We start from the raw sequence: 23,494 nt of genomic DNA, 5'->3' as shown, positions 1-23,494 counted from the left end.
AGGCGACTGAATGCGGCGGGAGGCGACTGAATGCGGCGGGAGGCGACTGAATGCGGCGGGAGGCGACTGAATGCGGCGGGAGGCGACTGAATGCGGCGGGAGGCGACTGAATGCGGCGGGAGGCGACTGAATGCGGCGGGAGGCGACTGAATGCGGCGGGAGGCGACTGAATGCGGCGGGAGGCGACTGAATGCGGCGGGAGGGGACTGAATGCGGCGGGAGGGGACTGAATGCGGCGGGAGGGGACTGAATGCGGCGGGAGGGGACTGAATGCGGCGGGAGGCGACTGAATGCGGCGGGAGGCGACTGAATGCGGCGGGAGGCGACTGAATGCGGCGGGAGGCGACTGAATGCGGCGGGAGGGGACTGAATGCGGCGGGAGGCGACTGAATGCGGCGGGAGGCGACTGAATGCGGCGGGAGGCGACTGAATGCGGCGGGAGGCGACTGAATGCGGCGGGAGGCGACTGAATGCGGCGGGAGGCGACTGAATGCGGCGGGAGGCGACTGAATGCGGCGGGAGGCGACTGAATGCGGCGGGAGGCGACTGAATGCGGCGGGAGGCGACTGAATGCGGCGGGAGGCGACTGAATGCGGCGGGAGGCGACTGAATGCGGCGGGAGGCGACTGAATGCGGCGGGAGGCGACTGAATGCGGCGGGAGGCGACTGAATGCGGCGGGAGGCGACTGAATGCGGCGGGAGGCGACTGAATGCGGCGGGAGGCGACTGAATGCGGCGGGAGGCGACTGAATGCGGCGGGAGGCGACTGAATGCGGCGGGAGGCGACTGAATGCGGCGGGAGGCGACTGAATGCGGCGGGAGGCGACTGAATGCGGCGGGAGGCGACTGAATGCGGCGGGAGGCGACTGAATGCGGCGGGAGGCGACTGAATGCGGCGGGAGGCGACTGAATGCGGCGGGAGGCGACTGAATGCGGCGGGAGGCGACTGAATGCGGCGGGAGGCGACTGAATGCGGCGGGAGGCGACTGAATGCGGCGGGAGGCGACTGAATGCGGCGGGAGGCGACTGAATGCGGCGGGAGGCGACTGAATGCGGCGGGAGGCGACTGAATGCGGCGGGAGGCGACTGAATGCGGCGGGAGGCGACTGAATGCGGCGGGAGGCGACTGAATGCGGCGGGAGGCGACTGAATGCGGCGGGAGGCGACTGAATGCGGCGGGAGGCGACTGAATGCGGCGGGAGGCGACTGAATGCGGCGGGAGGCGACTGAATGCGGCGGGAGGCGACTGAATGCGGCGGGAGGCGACTGAATGCGGCGGGAGGCGACTGAATGCGGCGGGAGGCGACTGAATGCGGCGGGAGGCGACTGAATGCGGCGGGAGGCGACTGAATGCGGCGGGAGGCGACTGAATGCGGCGGGAGGCGACTGAATGCGGCGGGAGGCGACTGAATGCGGCGGGAGGCGACTGAATGCGGCGGGAGGCCCCTGAATGCGGCGGGAGGCCCCTGAATGCGGCGGGAGGCGACTGAATGCGGCGGGAGGCGACTGAATGCGGCGGGAGGCGACTGAATGCGGCGGGAGGCGACTGAATGCGGCGGGAGGCGACTGAATGCGGCGGGAGGCGACTGAATGCGGCGGGAGGCGACTGAATGCGGCGGGAGGCGACTGAATGCGGCGGGAGGCGACTGAATGCGGCGGGAGGCGACTGAATGCGGCGGGAGGCGACTGAATGCGGCGGGAGGCAACTGAATGCGGCGGGAGGCAACTGAATGCGGCGGGAGGCAACTGAATGCGGCGGGAGGCGACTGAATGCGGCGGGAGGCGACTGAATGCGGCGGGAGGCGACTGAATGCGGCGGGAGGTGACTGAATGCGGCGGGAGGTGACTGAATGCGGCGGGAGGTGACTGAATGCGGAGGGAGGTGACTGAATGCGGAGGGAGGTGATGCAGGCACAGAAGAGGTCAGAGAATGGAGAATACTGGGAGGGCTGAGAGAAGTTATAAGATAGGAGAGTCAAGGCCATAATGTGATCTTAAATGAAGGCAAGAAGTGTTAGTGGCTCAGCAACTAACTGTGGTACCCCTTCCACTATGCTTGGCAGGAGAGAAGCAGGGCAGCACAAGAATAAAGAACCCATCTAGAAAGTAAACAGTACGTGCACACACTCAGACTATTGGGAACAGCATCAGAATGGCTGAGGTTCGCTGTTCGAAGCAATTCGCCTGCTGAAGCTCGCTGTTTAGGATCACAAGCGAAGAATGGCTACTGAGGATAGGGATTGAGGGGCAGGTAGGGAGAGATAGCTCGGGCACTACCAGGTGACTCGTAATCGGTGAAATACATGCATCAGAGTGGCTTGCGTGGCTGCCAAGGTGGTTACAGAGGCTACATCATGACAGTAAGTGGTATACCTTATTTTCTTTCAGTCCTCCTGGCCTAGCAGATCTCTGTCTCTGCTCTTTAGGTTCTGGGAGCTGGTTTTCTGCCGATCGAATCTCGACCACTTTTGTGCTGATCCGGTTAATCAGCCCGACACGCTCCCCGGTTTCTGTTTTCAGGCTGCTGGCTGGAGAGCTACGCTGCGAGGAACTGGTTGATGAGACCTGACAGTCGCTGCTCAAATCCACCCCACTGTCAGTTTGGCTGGCCTTGAAACAAAGGGCAGAGACATACACGCTGTAGTTTAAAATCAAAATACATAAACTACGCTGTCCTTCTGAAATGTAAAGCATTAACGTTTTCCCAAGCAACTGGAAATCACAGCCAGTAGTTTTACTCCTACTTGACAGGAGTAGTTTTTCTAAAGTAAACCAACCTTCCCTCCCTTCCTGAATATGTCAGGTCCTTGTGGGAATATCATTCCAGGGATGTGAGTGGCTCTTTAATACTTGGCTCAAGTGACCATTCTGCGTGTGTGAGCTTACACAGCGAGCATCAGCAGGCGATCAAACCTTGAGAAAAGGGGAACGGGAGAGGGAGGAGCGAGGCAAGAGGGAAAAGAGAAGGGAGGTGGCGGATGAAATCTCAACTTGTCTCCATAACATCCAAACACATCAACTTTTTAAACATTGGTCACTGAATGAACGGCCAAGAAGCCTCTCTCTGTAGCCAGAGGTTACAGGCTCAATTGAAGCACACCTCAGCCAAGACTAGCCAATTTCCTTCACGGATACAAAATACAGTATAAGCAAAAAAACTGCGGATGCCACAACTCCAAAATATAAACAGAAAATGCTGGAAATACTCAGCACCTGTGGAGAGAGAAACAGAGTTAATGTTTCAGTCTGATGACTGTTCACCAAAAGTGGGCAAATTTAAGTAAGTAAAGGGAGAAGTGGGAGACAGGAGAGATTAAATGACAAAAGGGTTGGTGATGCAAATCCAAAAGAGAGTAGCAATACGATAAGTGAAGAGACAAAAATATGTGCCTGGAGGTGGTGCGAAAGGCAGCATTCAGAACAGTTACCATCAGAAAGCAAAGAGTGAAAAGTGAGAGTGAAAGCTAAAAGGGCAAAGAAAAAGGAAACAAAACTGAGGCAGAGACCACCGTCTGAGAAGCTGTAAAATGCCCAGTCAAATCCTCAAGCATCCACTGAGGCTTCATTGGGACACTGCTGGAGGTCTAGTAGAGAGGTCAGTTTGAGATGAAGGTGGAGAACGAGAAACACGAGGTCACAAGTTTGCGCTCACCCAGGGTACTAAATTGAAAGTGCAAGTAAGCTGTTGTTTCATCTGGAACAAGGCTTTAGGGCTTAGAATGGTGAGAAGGGAAATGGCAAAGGGACAGATGTTACTCCTCCTCCACTTCCACGGAGGTGCTATAGAAAAGGGTTATTGGGACTGGATGAGGAGTGGATTAGCTCATGGTCTTCCAATCTGCTGACAAAAGAATGTTGTTGTCTGTGGAGTTCAACAATTTCAGACCGTAAAGCTCCATTTCCTTTATCTTTTCTGGCTTGGATTTCTTGCTTCCCTTTTTTTCCTGCTCTCGGACGGCAGTTGTTCACCATTTGGCAATGGCACCTCCTACAGACACCTGCTGCTCGTTCACTGTCCCATTACCATTCCCTTTCATTTTGCACCATCAACTCTTTTGTCAGTTAAAGCTTATTACGTCAAGCTTTTCCCCCAGCCACCTGAAAAGTTAACTGCTGCTTGCTGCACAGATGCTGCCGGACCAACTGAGTATCTCCAGCATTTTGTTTGACCAATTCACCATTAGCTTTGGGAAGGGGGGTGGGCAGAGTGAGGTGCAAGACAATGAACAACGGAGCAGACAGAAACAGATGTGATTTATTCTGCTTTATATGGCGGTTCCTACTGCATGTGTTGTTGAGAGGCACAATGAAACATTTTTAAACCTTTGCTTAATTGGGGAAGTGTGTGTGTGTGTGTGTGTGTGTGGGGGGGGGGGCAGGATCTACCTGAACAAAGAGAAAACAACCTGTAACTTCGGGGAACAATTGCAGCCTGCCCCAGGACACCGATGTGTCACTATGGTTATTTTCTCGTCAACAGAGCTTGAACTACAACAAAGCAAATGCTAACTAGTTCCATTGAAACATCTTGAAGGAGATTGTCCATTGCTCGTACTTCACTGTCCACCTTGACCCGTGTCACAAGTTGAAGAACAATCAGCAACATGCTTGCAACCACACATTACACCTGAAATACTCCAGAAATATCCTGTCAGAATAAAGTAACTGGAGCACACTCACTGCAAGTGTATGGAACATTTCTTACCTCGGCACTGGCTGCCTCTGCAAAGACATTTAGAGGTTTAATCCAAGTATCCAGACCGGAGGTTGCTGGAGGAGTCAGGGAGCCAACTGTAAGATTGTGGGTGAAAATTGTTTTTAAGTGGTTAAAATCAGTATCAAGAGCAAAGCCCTCCCCCATCCCCCTTTTAAATACTGGGCGGACCCTTTTTATATATTTATATATATTTTTGAAAATTTAGAGTACCCAAATTAAGGGGCAATTTAGTGTGGCCAATTCACCTACCCTTTTTGGGCACATCTTTTTGGGTTGTTGCAGTGAGATCCACGCAGACACGGGGAGAATGTGCAAACTCCACATGGACAGTGACCCGGGGCCGGGATCGATCCCAGGTCCTTGGCGCCGCGAGGAAGCAGTGCTAACCATGCCGCCCATTTATGCACCTTTGCTTGCAGTGGGCTTGATCATCAGGATAATATTGAAGCTTCCAGGTGGATTGAGGATTTGTTGGCAGTGAACTCCATTTTCAGATGGGGAGTCAGCTGCAACCACTGGCATCAAGTCTCCAGTACCTGCCAACTTTCTTGGATTACCACTGGGGTGCAGGCAATGCTCCACTATGGGCGGCATGGTAGCACAGTGGTTAGCACCATTGGTTCACAGTGCCAGGGCCCTGGGTTCGATTCCCACTTGGGTCACTGTCTGCATGTTCTCCTAGTGCCTGTGTGAGTTTCCACTGCGTGTTCCGGCTTCCTCCCACAAATCCCAAAAGACGCACTTGTTAGGTGAATTGGACATTCTGAATTCTCCCTTTTGGGTACCCAAATAGGTGCGAGTGTGGGGCGACTGGGGGATTTTCACAGTAACTTCATTGCAGTGTTAATGTAAGCCTACTTGTGACAATAATAAAAATTATTATATGATTGTTATAAAGAAAGGGGCTCGCATTTATACAGCACTTTCATGTCCCCAGGACATCCCAAAGTGCTTCACAGCCGATTAAGCTATTTTTGAAGTTCAACTACTCTTGCAACATAGGAAATGGAACTGCTAAATTTGTGTACAGCAAGTTCCACAAACAGCAACGTGATGAAGACTAGCTGATCTGTTTTAGTGATTTTGGTTGAGGGATAAGTATCTGTCAAGACGCTGGGGAGGAAACTAATCATCACGCCTTTAAATAGAGATGTTTACGTGGCCTTGGTTTAACATCAAATCTGGAGGCAGAGATTTTGTGCTAAAATTTGTGGAATGGGGCTGCAGCCCACAACCATCCTACTGGGAAACTCCCCACTGAATCAGAGGCAACACCCAGTCTAGATTCCCAGTAAAATTAAATTCCCAATTGCTTTCAAATGCATTGCGTTTTACATTGTATTGCAAGGACAGGAAATGCAGCCAAAGGGTTTCCTCCTGCACCGTAAACCACTGGCTCCAGAGACTTTAATAAGATCAGGAAGGTTAAAACACCCAACTGGAGAAAGGCTGCAAGGATCCTTATTTAATAAAAATAAAATTATACCTTTCTTGGATTCGCTGCCCAGCATGCATCTGAATGTACATTCGTGCAATCAAATATTATTCAAGTTGGAGTGGAGGCAACAAATGTTGAAGATTATTGGATTGGGGGGGCGGGCGATCATGATCAAACCTAGTTTATCATCTACCATTCACACACGTTCATTTACCAACAAGATTCATTTCAATTATTAGGAGGAACTGAAACTCTGGCTCATCAAACTAACCACAAAGGCAGGATTCTGGAGATCTCCTACAGCTGTTTAACTTGATTTGTATCAATTATTGTCTGCACCTTTTTGGCACATGTGGGACAGTGACTGGTAATGTGCCCGAGACATTTTAATGAAAAATTGTAGCACGGTGGTTCGCACGGCTGCCTCATTGCGCCAAGGACCAGATTCAATTCCAGCCTTGGCTGACTGGTGTGGAGTTTGCTCTGGTTCCCTCCCCACAGTCCAAAGTGTGCAGGTTAGGTGGGGTTACGGAGATAGGGTGGAAGATTGGGCCTAGGTACGGTGCTCCTTAGGAGGGTTGGTGCAGACTCAATGGGTTGAATGGCCTCCTTCTGCACTGGAGGGATTCTATCGATGGAAATTAATTACATTGCACAAGTGTTATGCACTAGTAAATAACTTGCCATTTTATGGTATCTTCCCTCTTCAGAGTTCACTCACTTACAGGCTTCCACATGGGCGTAATTTTGATGTAAAAAAAATTTGATCTTAAAATTTTGCATCCGTGCGTGCACGTTACCGTCTTGTTTGCACTACAGAGGGACATACCGGAATGCGTACTATTCCAAATCTGTGTTCCCAGGTCAGTTGTATTAGTTTGACCCTTGCAGGTATCTTCAGACTCTATGTTTGGGCGAGTCACCTTCTTCGATTGCTTTTTGGGGAAGCCAGGCAGTGAGGGATGCAGAGTATCCATTGCACAGATTTTAACAGCCTTCTGGTGAAAGAAAAAGTACATTGTGCCATATAAGAGTCATATACCAGATACTACCCAACACATGTATACCCTAGAGCCTGGCCACCTCCCAAACCCAACCTTCCATCTCACTCGCACGTAGCAGAGGGAGAAAACAGCAAATGGCTTCTGCTCACACGGTTTTAGGGTCTAGCAGCATCTATTCCCCATCTCCCTAGTCATCTATCAGTGCCACATTCAGCCAGAATGGGAGAGAGGAAAATGAGCAGCTATATCAATTTATTTTTGAAAAATGTATCTGTATTCAATTTCTCTACAGCTTCCTAGCCCTTTCAGCCATAGGCATCACTGGATTATCCTCTGCAGGCACCCTGTACAATGAGGAAGCATCAAGTAAAACCTGGCAAATTTCTTGCCTTTCCAACTCCATGGGCGGCACGGTAGCACAGTGGTTAGCACTATTGCATCACAGCACCATGGTCCCAGGTTCGATTCCCACTTGGGTCAGTCTGTGTGGAGTCTGCACGTTCTCCCCGTGTCTGCTTGGGTTTCCTCCAGGTGCTCTGATTTCCTCCCACGAGTACTGAGAGACGTGCTGTTAGATGAATTGGACATTCTGAATTCTCTCTCTTGTACCCGAACAGGCCCCGGAATGTGGCGACTAGGGACTTTTCACAGTAACTTCATTGCAGTGTTAATGTAAGCCTACCAGTGACAATAAAGAGTACGTCAATGAACACCAAGATGTGCCATGACTCACTCGGTTGCAGGCCCCATGCTCCAAATATTGAGATCACTCGATTAGAACTGCCTTTAAACTCTGCAGATATGCATCAAGGATATATCCCCCTGATTTTGTGCCATTTTCTGAAGCTCTGATCTATTTAGCATAAGAGTTCCAATACTGACAGCCCATGGAAAGTATTACCATAAGACACAGAAGTAGAACCACTTGGCTGGTTATGTCTGCTCCACCATTCAATAAATAAGAAAGTATACTTTTCACAAGTAGGCTTACATTAACACTGCAATGAAGTTACTGTGAAAAGCCCCCGAGTCGCCACATTCCGGCACCTGTTCGGGTACACAGAGGGAGAATTCAGAATTCTCAGCTGGTATGGGAATTGAACCAGCACTGCTGGCCTTGTTCTGTATCACAAACCAGCCCACTGTGCTAAATCAGCCCCTTGATCAGATACAATCCTCAACTCCACTTTCTTGCGTTATCCCCATAACCATGGATTCCCTTGCTGATTAAAAATCTAACTCGGCCTTGAACATACTGAATGACCTACCTCTACACCTCTCCGAGGTGAAGAATTCCAGATTTACTACTCAGAAGAAATTCCTTCACATCCATCTTAAATGTGCGACCCCTTACTCGGAGATGATGCCCTCTAGTCCTAGACTTTCCCACAAGAGGAAACACTCTCCAAACATTAGTCCTGTCTAGCCCGAGAATCCTTCATGCCTCAATAATGTTGCCTCTCGTTTGTCTAAACTGCAATGAGTAGAGGCATAATTTACTCAACCTCTCCACAATAAAATCCCTCCATACCTGGGATCAATCTCATGAACCTTCTCTGGACTACCTTCAATACCAATCTATATTTCCTTTGATCAGGGGACCAAAACTGGTCACAGTATTCCAGGTGGGGTCTAATAGTGCAGTGTATAGTTTCAGCAGGCTGTCCCATTGAAATTCCCATTGAAATAAAGACCAGCATATAATTTGCCTTCTCAATTACCTGCTGAATTTGCATGCTAGCTTTTTGTGATTTATGCACAAGGACTCTCAAATCCCTCCGTGCTGCAGCTTTCTGCAGTCTTTCTCCATTTTAAATAATATTCAGCTCCTTTATTCTTCCTACTAAAGTACATAACTTCACATTTTCCTACATTCTATTCCATCTGCCAAAGTTTTGTTCACTCAGCATGACCTTGTCCTCAAGTCATCTTCTGCAGAATGACTCTCTTCACCACGTGGACTCAAGCATGTAACAAGCAGGGTGATTACAATAACCCTGCCTGCAGCACCGAGACTACTCTGACTTCCATCATATTTACTCACTAAATCATTGAGGCGGCTCACCATCAGTTCTCCAGATTTATTTTAAACACGGGCTCCTCTCCGAATGAGAGTTTGCCTTAGTGCAGTTACCTGCAGTAGATGCTCTTCCTTTTTGCGCCGCTCATCGTCCAGGATTCTCTTCTGTCGCTTTGAAAGAACACGGGTGAAGCCATCATTTAAGGGAGATATGGACTCATCTGCAGAAACTGCTGGATGATCATCAATAATCACCACACCTATAGCAAGGAAAAGATCGTTTTTAAACCAAATTCTGCACGGATATAACTGCCTCTGAATGGCTTTATGAAATGAAAAATTATATGGGGGGGGGGAAAGAGAGAAAGAGGAAAACAGGGAACCAAAACCCACCTGAAAATATGATGTACCAGTCACCGTAGCAGAGAAAATAGTCGTGAGGTTCTCCATAGGTTTGAGCATTTAATGTAATCTGACATTTTACTGAAGGACCAGGGAAGGTTTGCAGTGCCTGAAGTGCAGAGAGGAAACATGGCCAAAAACAAAACAAAAGGATGGGAGTTCCCCAAACAGCATGAACAGAGCATTTAGTCATGTGCCTTATGGCTGTGGGGCCTTCACTGTAAATTGATTGCTGCTTTATTTTATTCATTCACAGGATGTGGGCATCGCCGGCAAGGTGAGCTTTCATTACTCATCCTAAATTGTCCTTGGGAAGGTAGCAGTGAGCTGCAAGCTTGAATTGCTGCACTCCATAGGCAGAACCGCCCATAGTGCTCTCAGGGAAGGAGTTCCAAAATTTTGACGCAGCAACAGTGAAGGATATATTTCCAAATCAGAATGGAGTGTGGCTTGGAGTGGAACCTTCAGGTGGTGGTGGTGTTCCCAAGGATCGGTTGCACTTGTCCTTCTTGGTGGTAGAATCACAGATTTGGAAAGTGCTGTCAAATGAGTCTTGTTGGCTGCAGTAGGTAGCTGCTGCCACGTTCTGTCTACAGTGATGAAAGGCACTATGAACAAGTCCTTTCTTCCAGAGTAGGATGAAACAACTTGCAGAATTCTAGACTTTAACTTCAGAAAGTAAACTGTATGGAGACAGCACAACTGAAATGATGGACCCCCCCCCCCCCCCCCCAGCACCCTGGGGAAAGAATGGAGAATGAGACTAACTGGTTTGCTCATTGAAAGAGCCAATGCAGACTTGTTGGGCCATTTGGATCTTCTATGTTTCAGGGTTTTAACATATAACCCAAACTGATTTTCTAGTGCGGTATTGTGGTATGTTGAACAAGACTTCAGGCCATGGTCTTGCCAGCCTGTCATGGAAATTCTGGCAGGGATTAACAACCGGAAGGAGAGCAAGGAGTTTACCCAGGGTCCTTGCCACTTTTGACCTTTGGTACCACATAATAGCTAGAAAAGTAAATGACTCTGCAGAGCAAGTGAAATGCTTCAATGTGATATTAGAAATATAAAGCTGAATTTAATTCAGGTTCAACCTGATAACCAGGGCATGGTCCTCCTCGTCTTCCTCATCTTCCTACTCCAGCACAGTTCTTAACGAGAGGTGATACCAATGCAAGAACAGCAGATGCCTTGTGCTCGGTTAGATATCCATTGAACGCTAATCATGAGGCTTTTTTATTCTTTCACGGATGTGGACGTCATTGGCTCGGCTAGTATTTGTTCCCCATTCCTAATTACCCTCGAGAAGATGGTGAGCTGCCTTCTTGGATCGCTGCAGTCCATGTGCTGAAGATACACCCACAGTGCTGGTAAGGAAGGCGTTCCAGGATTTCAAATCGAGTGACAATGAAGGAAGAGCAATATATTTCCAATTCAGGATGGTGTGTGAATTTGCAGGTGAACATATAACATAGAACATACAGTGCAGCAGGAGGCCATTCGGCCCATCGAGTCTGCACCGACCCACTTAAGCCCTCACTTTCATCCCATCCCCATAACCCAATAACCCCATCTAACCTTTTTGGTCACTAAGGGCAATTTATTAGGGCCAATCCACCTGACCTGCACGTCTTTGGACTGTGGGAGGAAACCAGAGCACCCAGAGGAAACCCATGCAGACACGGAGAGAACGTGCAGACTCCGCACAGACAGTGTCCCAGGGGGGAATTGAACTTGGGACCCTGGCGCTGTGAAGCCAGTGCTATCCACTTGTGCTACCATGCTGGTTGTGTTCCCATGTGTCTACTGCCCTTGCCCCTCCAGGCGATAGAGATGGAGTTTGGAAGGTGCTGCCACAAGAGCCTTGGTGAGTTTTTGCAGTGCATCTTGTAGATGGTGCATACTGCAGCCACATTGTGCATAGGTGGCAGAGCAAGTGAACACTGAATGTGGCGAATGGGTGCCAATCAAGCAGGCTGCTTTGCCCTGGATGGTGTTGAACTTGGGAGTGTTGTTGGAGTTGCACTGACATATGGAAGTGGAGAGCATTCCATCAACTCTGGACTTGTGCCTTGTAGATGGTGGTAAGGTTTTGGGGAGTCAGGGAGGGAGATACCAGAATTCCCAGCCTCTGACTTGCTGTGGTAGCCATAGTATTTCAGTTTCTGGTAAATGGTAACTCTTCCTTCCCCCCCAGTAATTCTACTGAACCTCAAGGTGAGATGGTTAGATTCTCTCATTTTTGGAGATGGTCATTATCTGGCATTTCTTACTTCCAGACTGGAAATGTTGTCCAGCTCTTTCTAAAAATGGGCACATTTCACTTCAGTATCCAAGTCATCACGAATGGTGAACATTATGCAATTATCACAGCGAACATCCCCACTGCTAATTTTACGCTGGCAGGAAGTTCAATGAAGTAGCTGATGAGTGGGCCGAGGACACTACCCTGAGGAACTCCTGCAGTGATGTCCTTAGACTGAGATGACTGACCTCCAGCAACCACAAACATCTCCCTTTGTGTCACTGAGTCCCACTTTGCTAAGGCTTCTTGATGCCACATTATCAAATGCTGCCTTGATTCCAAGGGCAGTCGCGCTCACCTCTGGAGTTTAGCTCTTTTGACCATGTTTGGACCAAGGCTGTAATGAAGTCTGGAGTTGAGTGGCCCTTGCTGAATGCAAACTGAGCAGATTATTGCTGAGTAAGCGCCCCTTGACAGCACGACCCCTTCCATCACTTTGCTGATGGCCCCGAGTAGGCTGATGGGGCAGTAATTGGCTGGGTAAAATTTGTCCTGCTTTTTTGTGAACAGAACACACCTGGGCAATTTTCCAAGTTGCCAGGTAGATGCCAGTGTTGCAGCTGGAACAGCTTGACTAGGGGTACGGCTAGTTCTGAAGCACAAGTTTTCAGTACTATTGCTGGAATATTGTCAGCCCCCTACCCTCATTCCACTGGCTACTTGAAATGTGCACAAGGGGAAAACACAGCTGATCCAGATCTGATCCTCATCAATCTCAAAACAACAGGACATTTGAGGAAATGACCCGTTATGGATTAGACATAAGGAGCCCCAGGTTTATATCCCTGGGGTTTGAAAAACTACCATCCTGGCTGACATCAGCTATCTTGTGCACAGAACCCGAAGCCAAACTAATGACTTTTCCTCATCTATACAGCCAATTTCTACACACTGTTGCATCTTAAGCAGACACTGAAGATTTTAATAACTGTGGCGTATTTACATAAATTATCAAGTTTATCAGTGGATAATCATCCAATGTCGGTTCAATCAAGTGAAAGTTTTATGCGCTCGCCAATTACCATAACCAGCAAAAAATAATTTAACCATCGCCCCTAAAGTTCAAAAGGCATCCAACATCAATATCCTGGAGGACATCAGAAACTTGGAACAGCCACATACAGTGACTGCAATAGTAGATCAGAGGCTGGGAATTGTACAGAGTTACTCACCTCACGACCCCCCCCGCCAAAGCCGGTTTGCCATCTACAAATCAAAAGTCAGGAGTGTGACGGAATACTCTCCACTTGACTGGATGAGTGCAGCTCTAATAATACTCAAGGACATCCATGACAAAACAGCTCACTTGATCTACCACTTTAGACATTCACTCCCTCTTCACTGATGCACAGTGGCCGCAGTGTACCATCTATATGGTGCACTGCAGTAACTCAGCAAGGATCCATTAATAGGGCCTCTCGGGTAGCAGATGCAAATGGATACTACTCCTTGCAAGTTCACCTCCAAGCCACATACAAATTGGACTTGGGAGGATCGTTATTGCCATTCCTTCACTGTCACTGGGTCAAAATCCTTCATCTTCCTTTCTAACAGCACTGAGGGTGTACCTGCACCAAGTGGACTACAAGATTTTGGCTCACCAACCACTTCTCAAAGGGCAATTGGTAATGTTCAGAATAAACACAAACCACAACACATCGTCTCAACACACCCGGTTACCAGAACATTTTTCCTGGACTTACTTGCATAATTGTTCAGATCGAATTGAGTCAGCATGTCACCTTTTTCCTTCATTTTGCCAGGCACCAGCCTGCGATCCTTGTGTCGGCTGTTGACTTCTGCAATAGCTTTCTGGATGGCGGCAGAGTCGCTGGGGATGATCCTGTCCACTCTGAACACCGCGCTTGCATTCTGAGGAAGAGTTGCTGCGAGGGTAGTTGTTCGTTCTTCCACTGGCCTGCCAAGAAGACAGTTCAAACTCTTGAGCCTTATGCCCACATCCAAACATGCTAACCAAATGCTAAACAGCCTGATAAATTCTCACACCTGGTCATCCAGAGTAAGAGCTCCTATCCTCCTCACTCCTTAAGTCGAGATATGATTTCAGAGGAAATCGGCGATCTCCAGCATTGTGCTGAAGAGGCCTTTCTTCATTCGGCAAGCCTATACAATTATGCAACCTTGCAGCACAGAAGAAAACACTCAGCCCAAAAGGTCAGCAAAAGCCAAAATGAATCCCATTGCCCTGCAGCTGCATTGTCATCCCCTTCAAATAAGTGTCAGGGAGGTGGGTGGGTGGATCAAGGGTCAGAGGTGGTCAGGAATTGCAATTCTATTCTTTCCTGAAGTTTACAGTTTTCAACAGGAGTCACTGAATGGGGATATTAACAGCAGGAATCTTGAGTAGATTTCTTCAATTTCTCTCTATCCCAGACAACAGGAACCATGACAGTGCCCGTACCCAATTTTGCCTTCCTGATTTGTTATGAAAGCAAGAAATGTAAGGTGTGGCATAATGGCTTAGCTCTGCAATACTGTACATTATGGACCCCCCCCCACTTTTAAAAGAATCTCAAATTTATAAACCCCACGCTTGCTTTATCCCTGTCCCGTCACCACTATTCACCCACCTCCTATTCTTTGGAGAAGGCCAGTTGCGTTTCTCATTCCTGACAGACCCAGCACTGTTTCGGTTGCTCTTATTACTGGAATCTCCCGGATTTGAACGCCGATTCTGTCGGTCCATTCCCGGTCTCTGGCTGGAGAAGCTGCGCTTGGACGATTCCTTCTTCTGAGTAGCATTGGGATCCATTGACTTCATGCCTCCGGGGGCATTTTTCACAAACATGCCGTCCTTGTCCCGCCTCTCTGTGAAATCGCTGCTTTCGGAAGCAGTCTCCCATTCCTCATTGGCCTGGTCGGAGTTCTGGTTGGACAGATCTGGGGATTTGGTGCCAGCCGCATTGCGCACAACTTCTTTGATCTCCTCTGTTTGCAGGTTGGGAGGTGGGTTTGGTGGCAAGGCTTCAGCTGGAAAGAGGCTCCTTTCTCCATTCATTCTGGCAGCCACCTCCCGCTCTTGCTTCAGGCGGCGGAACCGCGGAGGCTTGTCCTGTTGCTGGGAGCGACCATGACGTCGCCTCCTTGGTGGTTTATCAAGAGGCCTCTCTGAGCGATGTGGCTGGCCCTCAGGCACAACAGGCTCACAAACCGGTGGCGGTGGCTTCTCAGAGAGACTCCTCTCAGTTTCTTTGCCTGGGGTGATGTCAGGGGGTCTGCTCTCTGGGGCCTTCATCGGCTCTTTGGATGGTTGTTTCTTGGGAGGGGACATCTTTGATGGAGGCCCCCAGCCCCCTTGCTGAGGACGGCCACCACCACCACCACCGCCACCTCCACCACCACCACCACGGGGCATACCTCCCCGACCTCGCCGAGAGGGCACGCCACGTGGAGTAAAGATCCTGCCGCGCGAAGAGTCATTTAGCCGGGGGGGCATTTTATCTCCAAATTTTGGGGGTTCTGATCGGTTCTTCTTGTCCACACGGCCGTGATCCGAATTTCTGAACTCCTTGGGCGCCTCTTTGGAGCTGGAGGACACTTCCTTATCGGAGTGAGCCACATCGCTGGCACTTTCATGAGTCTCACTGCCGGTCTCAGAGCCCCTCTGGCGGCGGCGCTTGGGAATCTCTTCGTACTCCGAGCCCTCACTGCGTGTCTCACTGGGATTCCTTGGCCTGAATGAGCCTTTTGGACCGCCCTCCTCCGTTCTGTACATAGGTTCCCTGTAGCCTCTGAATTCTCTGCTGCGGCCCCTGCCACCTCTTCCGCGGCCACCGTAGGCACCTCGGTAGCCCCTGCCCCGTGAGAAGAACTCACCGCGTCCTCTGCCTCGGCCCCGTCCCGAATAGTTGCGGTCAAACGAATGATCCCGCTCTCTATTCCGCCGGGGGGGCGGAGGGCCGTTGTTGAAGTCCTTCGGAGGTGGTTTGGACGGTTTAATTTTCTCAGGCCTCTGATCCCTTCCAGAAGACTTCATCTTACCTCGGTCATCCTGCAAGTTTGAAATGGAAGGGCCTTGCGAAGGCTTATTGGAAGCCGACACAGAAGGACCAGACTGGTTCATTTTCAAACTTGCAGAAGAATCCTGCTTCGAAGAGTCAACCTCAAATTTAGGCTCCTGTAGCTTGTCCTTCCCCTTAGCAGTCGTTTTCTCTCCTGACCCAGACTTTCCCCTCTCAATTTCCTGCTCACTGTCTTCTCGTTTCATGTCCTTCAGTACTGGTTTTTTGATGGGCCCGGCTCTCCGAGCAGGTTTGTCCCCCATATCGTCACGGTTTTTACTGCCTGGTCGTGGGCCCCAACGGGTTTCAGTCTTTGATTCTTTCCGCTGAGGTCTGTGCATATCTTGACGGTTGGGTTTGTCTCCTTTCCTGTTCTCGTCCTGTTTGTTCTCTTTGGCAGGGTGGTCTTCCTTGTGCTGTAGGACTTCGGGGCCTTGAATGTGTGACCCTGCTTTCTTCATGCTGTTGGAAAGTTGGCTGGATTCTCGAGAAACATGCATCAAGAGTGGTTCTACCCTTTTGTCTTCCTGCTGCAATTGAGCGGTTTCCCGGCGTAGGGGCATTGACTCCTGCTCTGCCTTGCGTTGCTGATGTGAATGCTGAATCTGTGAAGACATCTCTACCCGTCTATCCCGTTCCAGCTCCGCCTGAACACTTGGCAGGGAATTCTGCCAGGCGGTCTGTCTCTGCTCTTCTAGGCGTTCTATCAGTGGGTATCGCTGCATCTGGGGAACATGGCGAGGCCCACTCTCTGAAACGTGGAGACCGCTCACGAAGGACTGAGGTGGTCCAGTGTCTCGGTGTCGGACTGGTGGGGTTTCACTTCTGTGTTAAAAGAAAAAGTCAATGAGCAACAGATATTATTGCACTTGCTACATTGCATAAAGCCATTTATTACACATGGCAATGGGCCATTAAATAAAACCATTGACACCATACAGTTAAACATGCCCATTTGCTCACTTTTGCCCCTCTCCTCAGCACGGACTCTTCCCAAAATGACATCTCAACAACTGCTAACTGCGTTGTTCATGGGAGCTTAAACAGTTTACAATTTGGAAAGGGGTTTGTGTGTGCGCTGAACATCGCAGCTAACCGTGTCTCTGCTTCCTTGCAAGTTCACACGCCCACAGCTCCCAAAGTCAGACAGCCCGGCTGGACTGTCTCCCACCTCATTTTACTACTCCCACTATTGTCGTCTTGGCTGGGATCTACTAACTTTGGTCTCAATCATTCAGTAACCAAGCTGCATTTAGCCACTTAGCCCTGGTTAGGGGTGTCAACTGCACATTAATTAGGTGCTTAATTATATCCAAGTGGTAAGTATGAACTGGAGATTCACTTGGACTCATGTACACAAGAGAAACAGTGTTGGGTTTGTAACGCATGTCTCTGGAAATGAGAGTTTAAAAGGAGTATGAAGATTAGGCTCAAGCTTTGTGCTTTCTGCACTGGAAAACGGGGAAAGAGAAAATATCTGTTAAACTGTACAAGGTGAGAGAGAATATGAAATCTGAATTGCCACCATTAGCATTAGAATCTAGGAAGAACATAATTGCAACATATAACTATCACATCCACTGTTTCACCAAACAGACCCAGTGAATTTGAAACAATTAGAAGTAGGACGATGGTTCCTCTGTAAGAGCGAGAAAGATATATGAAAAGTCTAAAATTATAATTATTTGGTAAGCTTTAAGGGAAGACTCCTCCCTCAGGTGTTGAGGGGGCAAGGAGGATCAGCATTAAGAGATGGAAGGTTAGTAAAAACTTCTTGTTGCATTGCCAAAACAAGAAAACTACCAGGGGACCAGATTGGGCAACAACGAGGTCACGTTTTGGGCATGGCTTTCCTACACAAACATGCTTTTCAGCAACTTTGTTGCTCACCATCGCGCCCGCAACCACCCAGGAAATGTTCCTTAATGGCTACCACATTGACAAGGACACCGCGGTCTTCGTCAATTAGCGATCAGGCAACAACGAACTCCAGATGTGGTGCCGACCCGAGCTCAAGTGAGCTTCAAGAAGGAATTGGCCAGCCAGGTGATGATTTTCTCCATGGAGAAAAGAGGTGGCGCATCAGGGATAAGCTAGCCAGGTTGCAGTTCTTCCCATCGGTCTCCTTCCTTTTTAAAAAAAATTTAGAGTACCCAATTCATTTTTTTCCAATTAAGGGGCAATTTAGAGTGGCAATCTACCTATCCTGCATATCTTTGGGTTGTGGGGGTGAAATCCACGCGGACACGGGGAGAATGTGCAAACTCCACACGGACAGTGACCCAGGGCCGGGATTTGAACCCGGGTCCTCAGCGCCGTAGGCAGCAATGCTAACCACTGTTCCACCGTGCTGCCCTTCGGTCTCCTTCCTGATGCACCAGTGCACCTTTACCACCAACCCGAGAGGAGCTCACCCTGGACTAAACCTGCGGCGTATCCCAAAAACCCATAGCTTTCACCATCAACGTGATCCTGTGGGATTTGATGGAACCTCTACAGGTGGCTGTCGAGACGATACAATAAGCTGAGGAAAACCAATATCTTGTGGGACTTCTCGGAGTTAAGAACAAGATACTGAAGGGAAGTGTGGCAATATCATGATTGTATTGTAATTCACTGACTGACCACTAGGAGTCTCATTAGTACAAGTGAATGTTGGAGTCAGGTATCCTCAGATTGACTGGAGGGCTGCATGATCATACTGTTATTCATCTATTTTGTATGTACTTTACCCTCAGTTAGTGTTAATAAATGGTTTATACTTTTAGCTACGTGTCCTTGTAATATAAATTAGGCCATTCAACAAGAACAATGCATGGTACCAGGACTAGATGGTATTGAACTGAGAAAAAAAAGTATCAGTCCGCCACAAGGTCCTCAGAGATTTGAATGTTTTGCAGACTACAAGAATTAACATGGAGTTGAAGCCACCAATGAGTCTCAAATTTCAACGTAACGTGGACAGCAACTGGTGTGTGTTTAAATAGCAATTTAATCTGTTTCTTTCTGCAGTAAATTTAAGAGATCAATCAGATTCACGCAAGGTAGCAACACTCCTAACAGCGGTAGGGCCTGAAGCAATTGCTGTGTTTAACACGTTTAGATTTGCAAACGTAAACATTTTAACAAAGTAATTTGAAGATTTGATGCACATTGCCAAACAACATTCTCAGAAAGAATGAACACTGTTTAGATCAGGTTTACAGAAGATAGAAGAGTCCATTTCACTAATTTAAATTTAAAAGCTAAAACCATAAAAGCTAAAGCTAAAACCTATAATCTTCCTGCAGTGGAATCTTCCATGATTTGGAACAAGATTATGTTTGGTGTGAATGAAAATAAGCTGAGGGAATCAGAGCTGTCTTTATACAAATCGTTAAGATTTGTCAGACTCACGAGCTAACAACACAGCATTCTGAAATGTCTGAGCAATGGCGGCGTCTTTTTGGAGGGAAGCACTCCGGTTGCCGCTCTTTTTCCAAAAAGCTGGGAAACTTCCAAAAAAAGGCAGGAAAGTTCCTGCCATTCCTCACACACCAACAAACAGGTTAAAGATCAGGACAAAGTATTTTTCTGTGAAAGATGTGGTCAAAGACACAAATTACGGCAGTTTCCAGCACTTGGAAAGTCTTGTTCAGATGCAAAGGAAAAAAATCACTTTGCTCAGAATCGTTACTCCAAGCTCAACCCGAGATCAGTCAGCACAATGGAAGACAGTCTCCAGTGATGAAACATCATTGTTTGTTGGAGTAATAACAGAGAGGAAGAATTTTCTGAGACATCAAACAATTCCTCAGTATTTAAGAAAAAAAATGCAAACTTATACTCCATACAAAATAAATGTGGTTGATGAGGGGACAAATGACTGCTACCACTTGAAGTGGTCCAATTGAACTTGGTGCCAAAGCCAATTTAATCTCAGCATGACTGATTTACAAAATCTAAAAATTCAGCCAATTAAATATTATGGTGCTTGTGATCAGAGTGTGGTGGTGAAGAACAGTTTATTCTGTCTCATTCTGTATTGTATCTGAGGGTTTGGATTCATTATTAGGCGACCAGTCCTGTGAAGAATTAAGCCCAGTGCAGTTGGTATATTGCATGCACAAAGGATTGGATCAACACTCGAGCGATTCTGAGAACATCAGCAGCAAATTCAGCGATGTGTTCACATGTTTTGGTACACTACCATTCACCAATGAGATACAACTCAGAGAGGATGCAAAACCTGTGATACAGGCAAGAGTAACTACACATCTTCGGCATTGCCGTACAAAGGAGTTAGACAGAATGACAACATTAAAAGTAATCCGAAAGCTAGAACAACCTACTGACTGGGTAAACTCCATGGTTTGTGTAAAGAAAAAGAATGCTGATATTCACAAAAGCATGGATCCTAAAGATCTTAACGAGAATATCAAGAGAGAACATTACCAAGTGCCTAAGCGTGAGGAAATTATATCCAAACAACATTCTCAGAAAGAATAAACTCTGTGTTTAGATCATGTTTACAGAAGACAGAAGAGTGGCTGGTGCACAACTCTTTAATAAACTTGACGCATCACAAAATTGCTGAGGAACAAACTACAAAATACTGCACTTTCAAAAAAAATTAAATATTTAGAGTACCCGATTCATTATTTTTTCAATTAAGGGGCAATTTATCGTGGCCAATCCACCTAATCTGTACATTTTTGGGTTATGGGTGCGAAACCCAAGCAAACATGGGAGAATGTGCAAACTCTACACGGACAGTGACCCAGAGCCAGGATCGAACCTGGGACCTCGGTGCCGTGAGACAGCAGTGCTAATCACTGTGCCACCGTGCTGCCTGCAAAATGCTGAACTTTTAATACACCATTTGGATGGTCCTGCTTTTGGAGAATGTGGTTTGGCATAATTTCGGCAGCAGAAATTTTTCACCGTGCCATGGAGCACAAAATCAAAGGCATCGAAGGATGATATCATCGTTTGGGGCTCAACCATCGAAGAGCACAATAAGAGGTTGCTTAAAGTTCTAATGAGCGTCAGGAGAAATGGGCTGAAGCTCAACAAGCAGAAGTGCCAATTTGGAATAACCAAGGTCACATTCCTAGGTGACAAGCTCTCATCGCATGGCACCGAACCTGACAAGGACAATCCAAGCAATGCTCAACATGCCCAAAACCACACGACAAGTAAGCCATCTTAGGAGTGATGGGAAAGATCAATTTTATAGGAAAATTCATTCCAAAACTGTCAGCAAAAACAACACATCTACGTGATCTTCTGCACAAGACAATGGCTTTCACTTGCACTGAGCAACATTAGCAAGAGTGGAAGAAGCTTCACTAACCACGTCAGTTCACACATTTGTTTTTATAAATTTAGAGCACCCAATTCATTTCCCCCCAATTATGGAGCAACTTAGCATGGCCAATACACTTAGCTTGCACATCTTTGGGTTGTGGGGGCGAAACCCATGGAGACACAGGGAGAATGTGCAAACTCCACACGGACAGTGACCGAGGGCCGGGATTGAAAATGAAAATCGCTTATCGTCACGAGTAGGCTTCAATGAAGTTACTGTGAAAAGCCCCTAGTCACCACATTCCGGCGCCTGTCCGGGGAGGCTGGTACGGGATTGAACCTGGGACCTTGGCGCTGAGGCAGCAGTGCGAACTTACTGCGCCACCGCGCTGCCCCAGTTCTTACATTTTTTGACCCATCTAAGCAGATTAAAGTGTCAAAAGGTGCGTTATAAGATGGTCTAGGAGCCGTTCTGCAAATCGAGCATGATGATTGGAAACCAGTCACATATGCAGCATGATCCATGACAACAACAGAGCAGAGGTATGCACAATCGAAAAAGAATGCCTGGGTTTAGTTGTAGGCTTAGAAAAATTCCATGACGACGTCAACTTTCATCCTCCTTTGGTTATCATCAAGAAGAATCTCAACCAGATGTCTCAGCGTATTCAGAGGTCGATGATGATGATACACTGAGTTCAGTCTCATCTACACGCCAGGCAAATATGTGTTCTTAGCAGATGCATTATCGAGAGCGCTGATACAACATTTTAGTAGCAAAATTGCTGCAGATGTCGATCTGCATGCCAATCTTATTTCCACATTACTACCAGTATCGTATATGAAACTATGCGAAATCCAGGAAGAGCCAAACTCTTCAAGGAATATCAACTCACTGGCCTAGAGTTCAATGTATGGAGTTCTACAATAAAAGATTTGAACTCACTATAGTATTACTTCAATCTTTTTGCAAGGATGTACTTAAAAGAGGATACACAAAAGACAACTCAGGATTGAGAAATGTAAACGGAGAGCTTGTGACTCATTTACTGGCCAGGTATAAACCAGAAATTGACAGGATGGTCAGTTATTGTGACACATGCCAGATGCATCGTTGCAAGCAAACAAGAGAACCTATGCAAATATCTGATTTACCTACGGCATCATGGCAGAAAGTCGCTATGGATCTCTTTCACCTACGAGGGAAAGGTTACTAAATGATCATAGACTATTTTTCAACCTACTCCGAAATGGCTCTACTGTTAAGCGTAATGACAAGCTGTGTAATACTGCATACCAAGTCCATTTTTGCTAGACACAGAATTCCTCAAGTTGTTGTGAGTGACAATGGTTCTTGTTTTAGCTGTAAAGAGTGGTAACACTTCGCAGTCATGTATGATTTCAATTATGTCACGTAGAGTCCATCGTACCATCAAGCCAATGGAAAAGCCAAGGTGTGCATATTGTTAAGCAATTGTTGAAGAAAGCAATGGGCAGCCAATCTAATCAATATCTCACACACTTGAGTTACGAGCGCCACCAATGTCACATGGTAGATGACCAGCAGTTATCACACTTCCATACTTGGAAAAAGAGTACTGCTGGAAATGCAAAACATACTTTACCATCTCTGTAGTAATGACATGAGAGGAGATGATGATTTGGGTAATTGGTTGAGAAAAGCCATTGTACTTGAAGTAGCAGCACCACGCTCCTACGATGTACAGACAGAGGAAGGGTTGGTTTTAAGAAGAAATTGTTGCGCACTCTTGAAAAACAGAGAAGACTTTCAAACAGCGCGATGGGTGACGAATCAACATCAGATGCAGTGTCAGATAGTTCAGCAGTTCCTGAGCAAGAGAATGTCATGGAGAACATGGAATCTACAAAGTCAAACGTTGAGAAGGTCAACCAGTTAGAAGAAAACCTGATCGACTCAATTTGTGAATTTAGCCTATTTGTACAAACTACTCTTGCTGTTCTATATAATTTGTTAAACCAGTTTTAAAATTTTTTACTGTTACAAGCTAATAATATCACATGCAAATATACTGATGATAATGTATTAATTTATTCAAAGGAAAGAGGATGTGTTGATAGCATGGTTGTGCTGTAATTCACCGACTGACCACTAGGAGACTCATTAGTATACAAGTGAATGTTAGAGTCAGGTGACCTCAGACTGATTGGAGGGCTGGAAGAGATTGCTTGTGCATGACCATACTGCTATTCATCTATTGTTTTGTGTATAGTTTATCCATAGTTAAATTGTTTTTCGCTTTAGTTGCAAGTGT

At 47.3% G+C, this 23,494-nt stretch overlaps 1 protein-coding gene across 9 annotated transcripts in view; it reads right to left on the bottom strand.

Moving 5' to 3' along the window:
* LOC119975963 (protein PRRC2A-like) overlaps positions 1-23,494 on the bottom strand; it is a 142,260-nt gene that overhangs the window by 38,535 nt on the left and 80,231 nt on the right. For 7 of the 9 annotated variants that reach the window (XM_038815948.1, XM_038815953.1, XM_038815945.1 and 4 more), the window contains 6 exons: positions 14,481-16,736; positions 13,593-13,807; positions 9,294-9,439; positions 6,985-7,153; positions 4,706-4,791; positions 2,374-2,610 (listed from right to left, as the gene is read on the bottom strand). In XM_038815948.1, coding sequence (XP_038671876.1) covers positions 2,374-2,610; positions 4,706-4,791; positions 6,985-7,153; positions 9,294-9,439; positions 13,593-13,807; positions 14,481-16,736 — 3,109 coding nt within the window. The remainder of the gene's footprint in view (positions 1-2,373; positions 2,611-4,705; positions 4,792-6,984; positions 7,154-9,293; positions 9,440-13,592; positions 13,808-14,480; positions 16,737-23,494) is intronic. The other 2 variants (XM_038815949.1, XM_038815955.1) reach the window with 2 other exon arrangements.

The sequence above is a fragment of the Scyliorhinus canicula genome, chromosome 13 (assembly GCF_902713615.1).
Source record: "Scyliorhinus canicula chromosome 13, sScyCan1.1, whole genome shotgun sequence".
Taxonomy (NCBI): domain Eukaryota; kingdom Metazoa; phylum Chordata; class Chondrichthyes; order Carcharhiniformes; family Scyliorhinidae; genus Scyliorhinus; species Scyliorhinus canicula.
The sequence above is the reverse complement of the archived record's forward strand: the minus strand, read 5'-3'. Positions and strand labels throughout refer to the sequence as shown.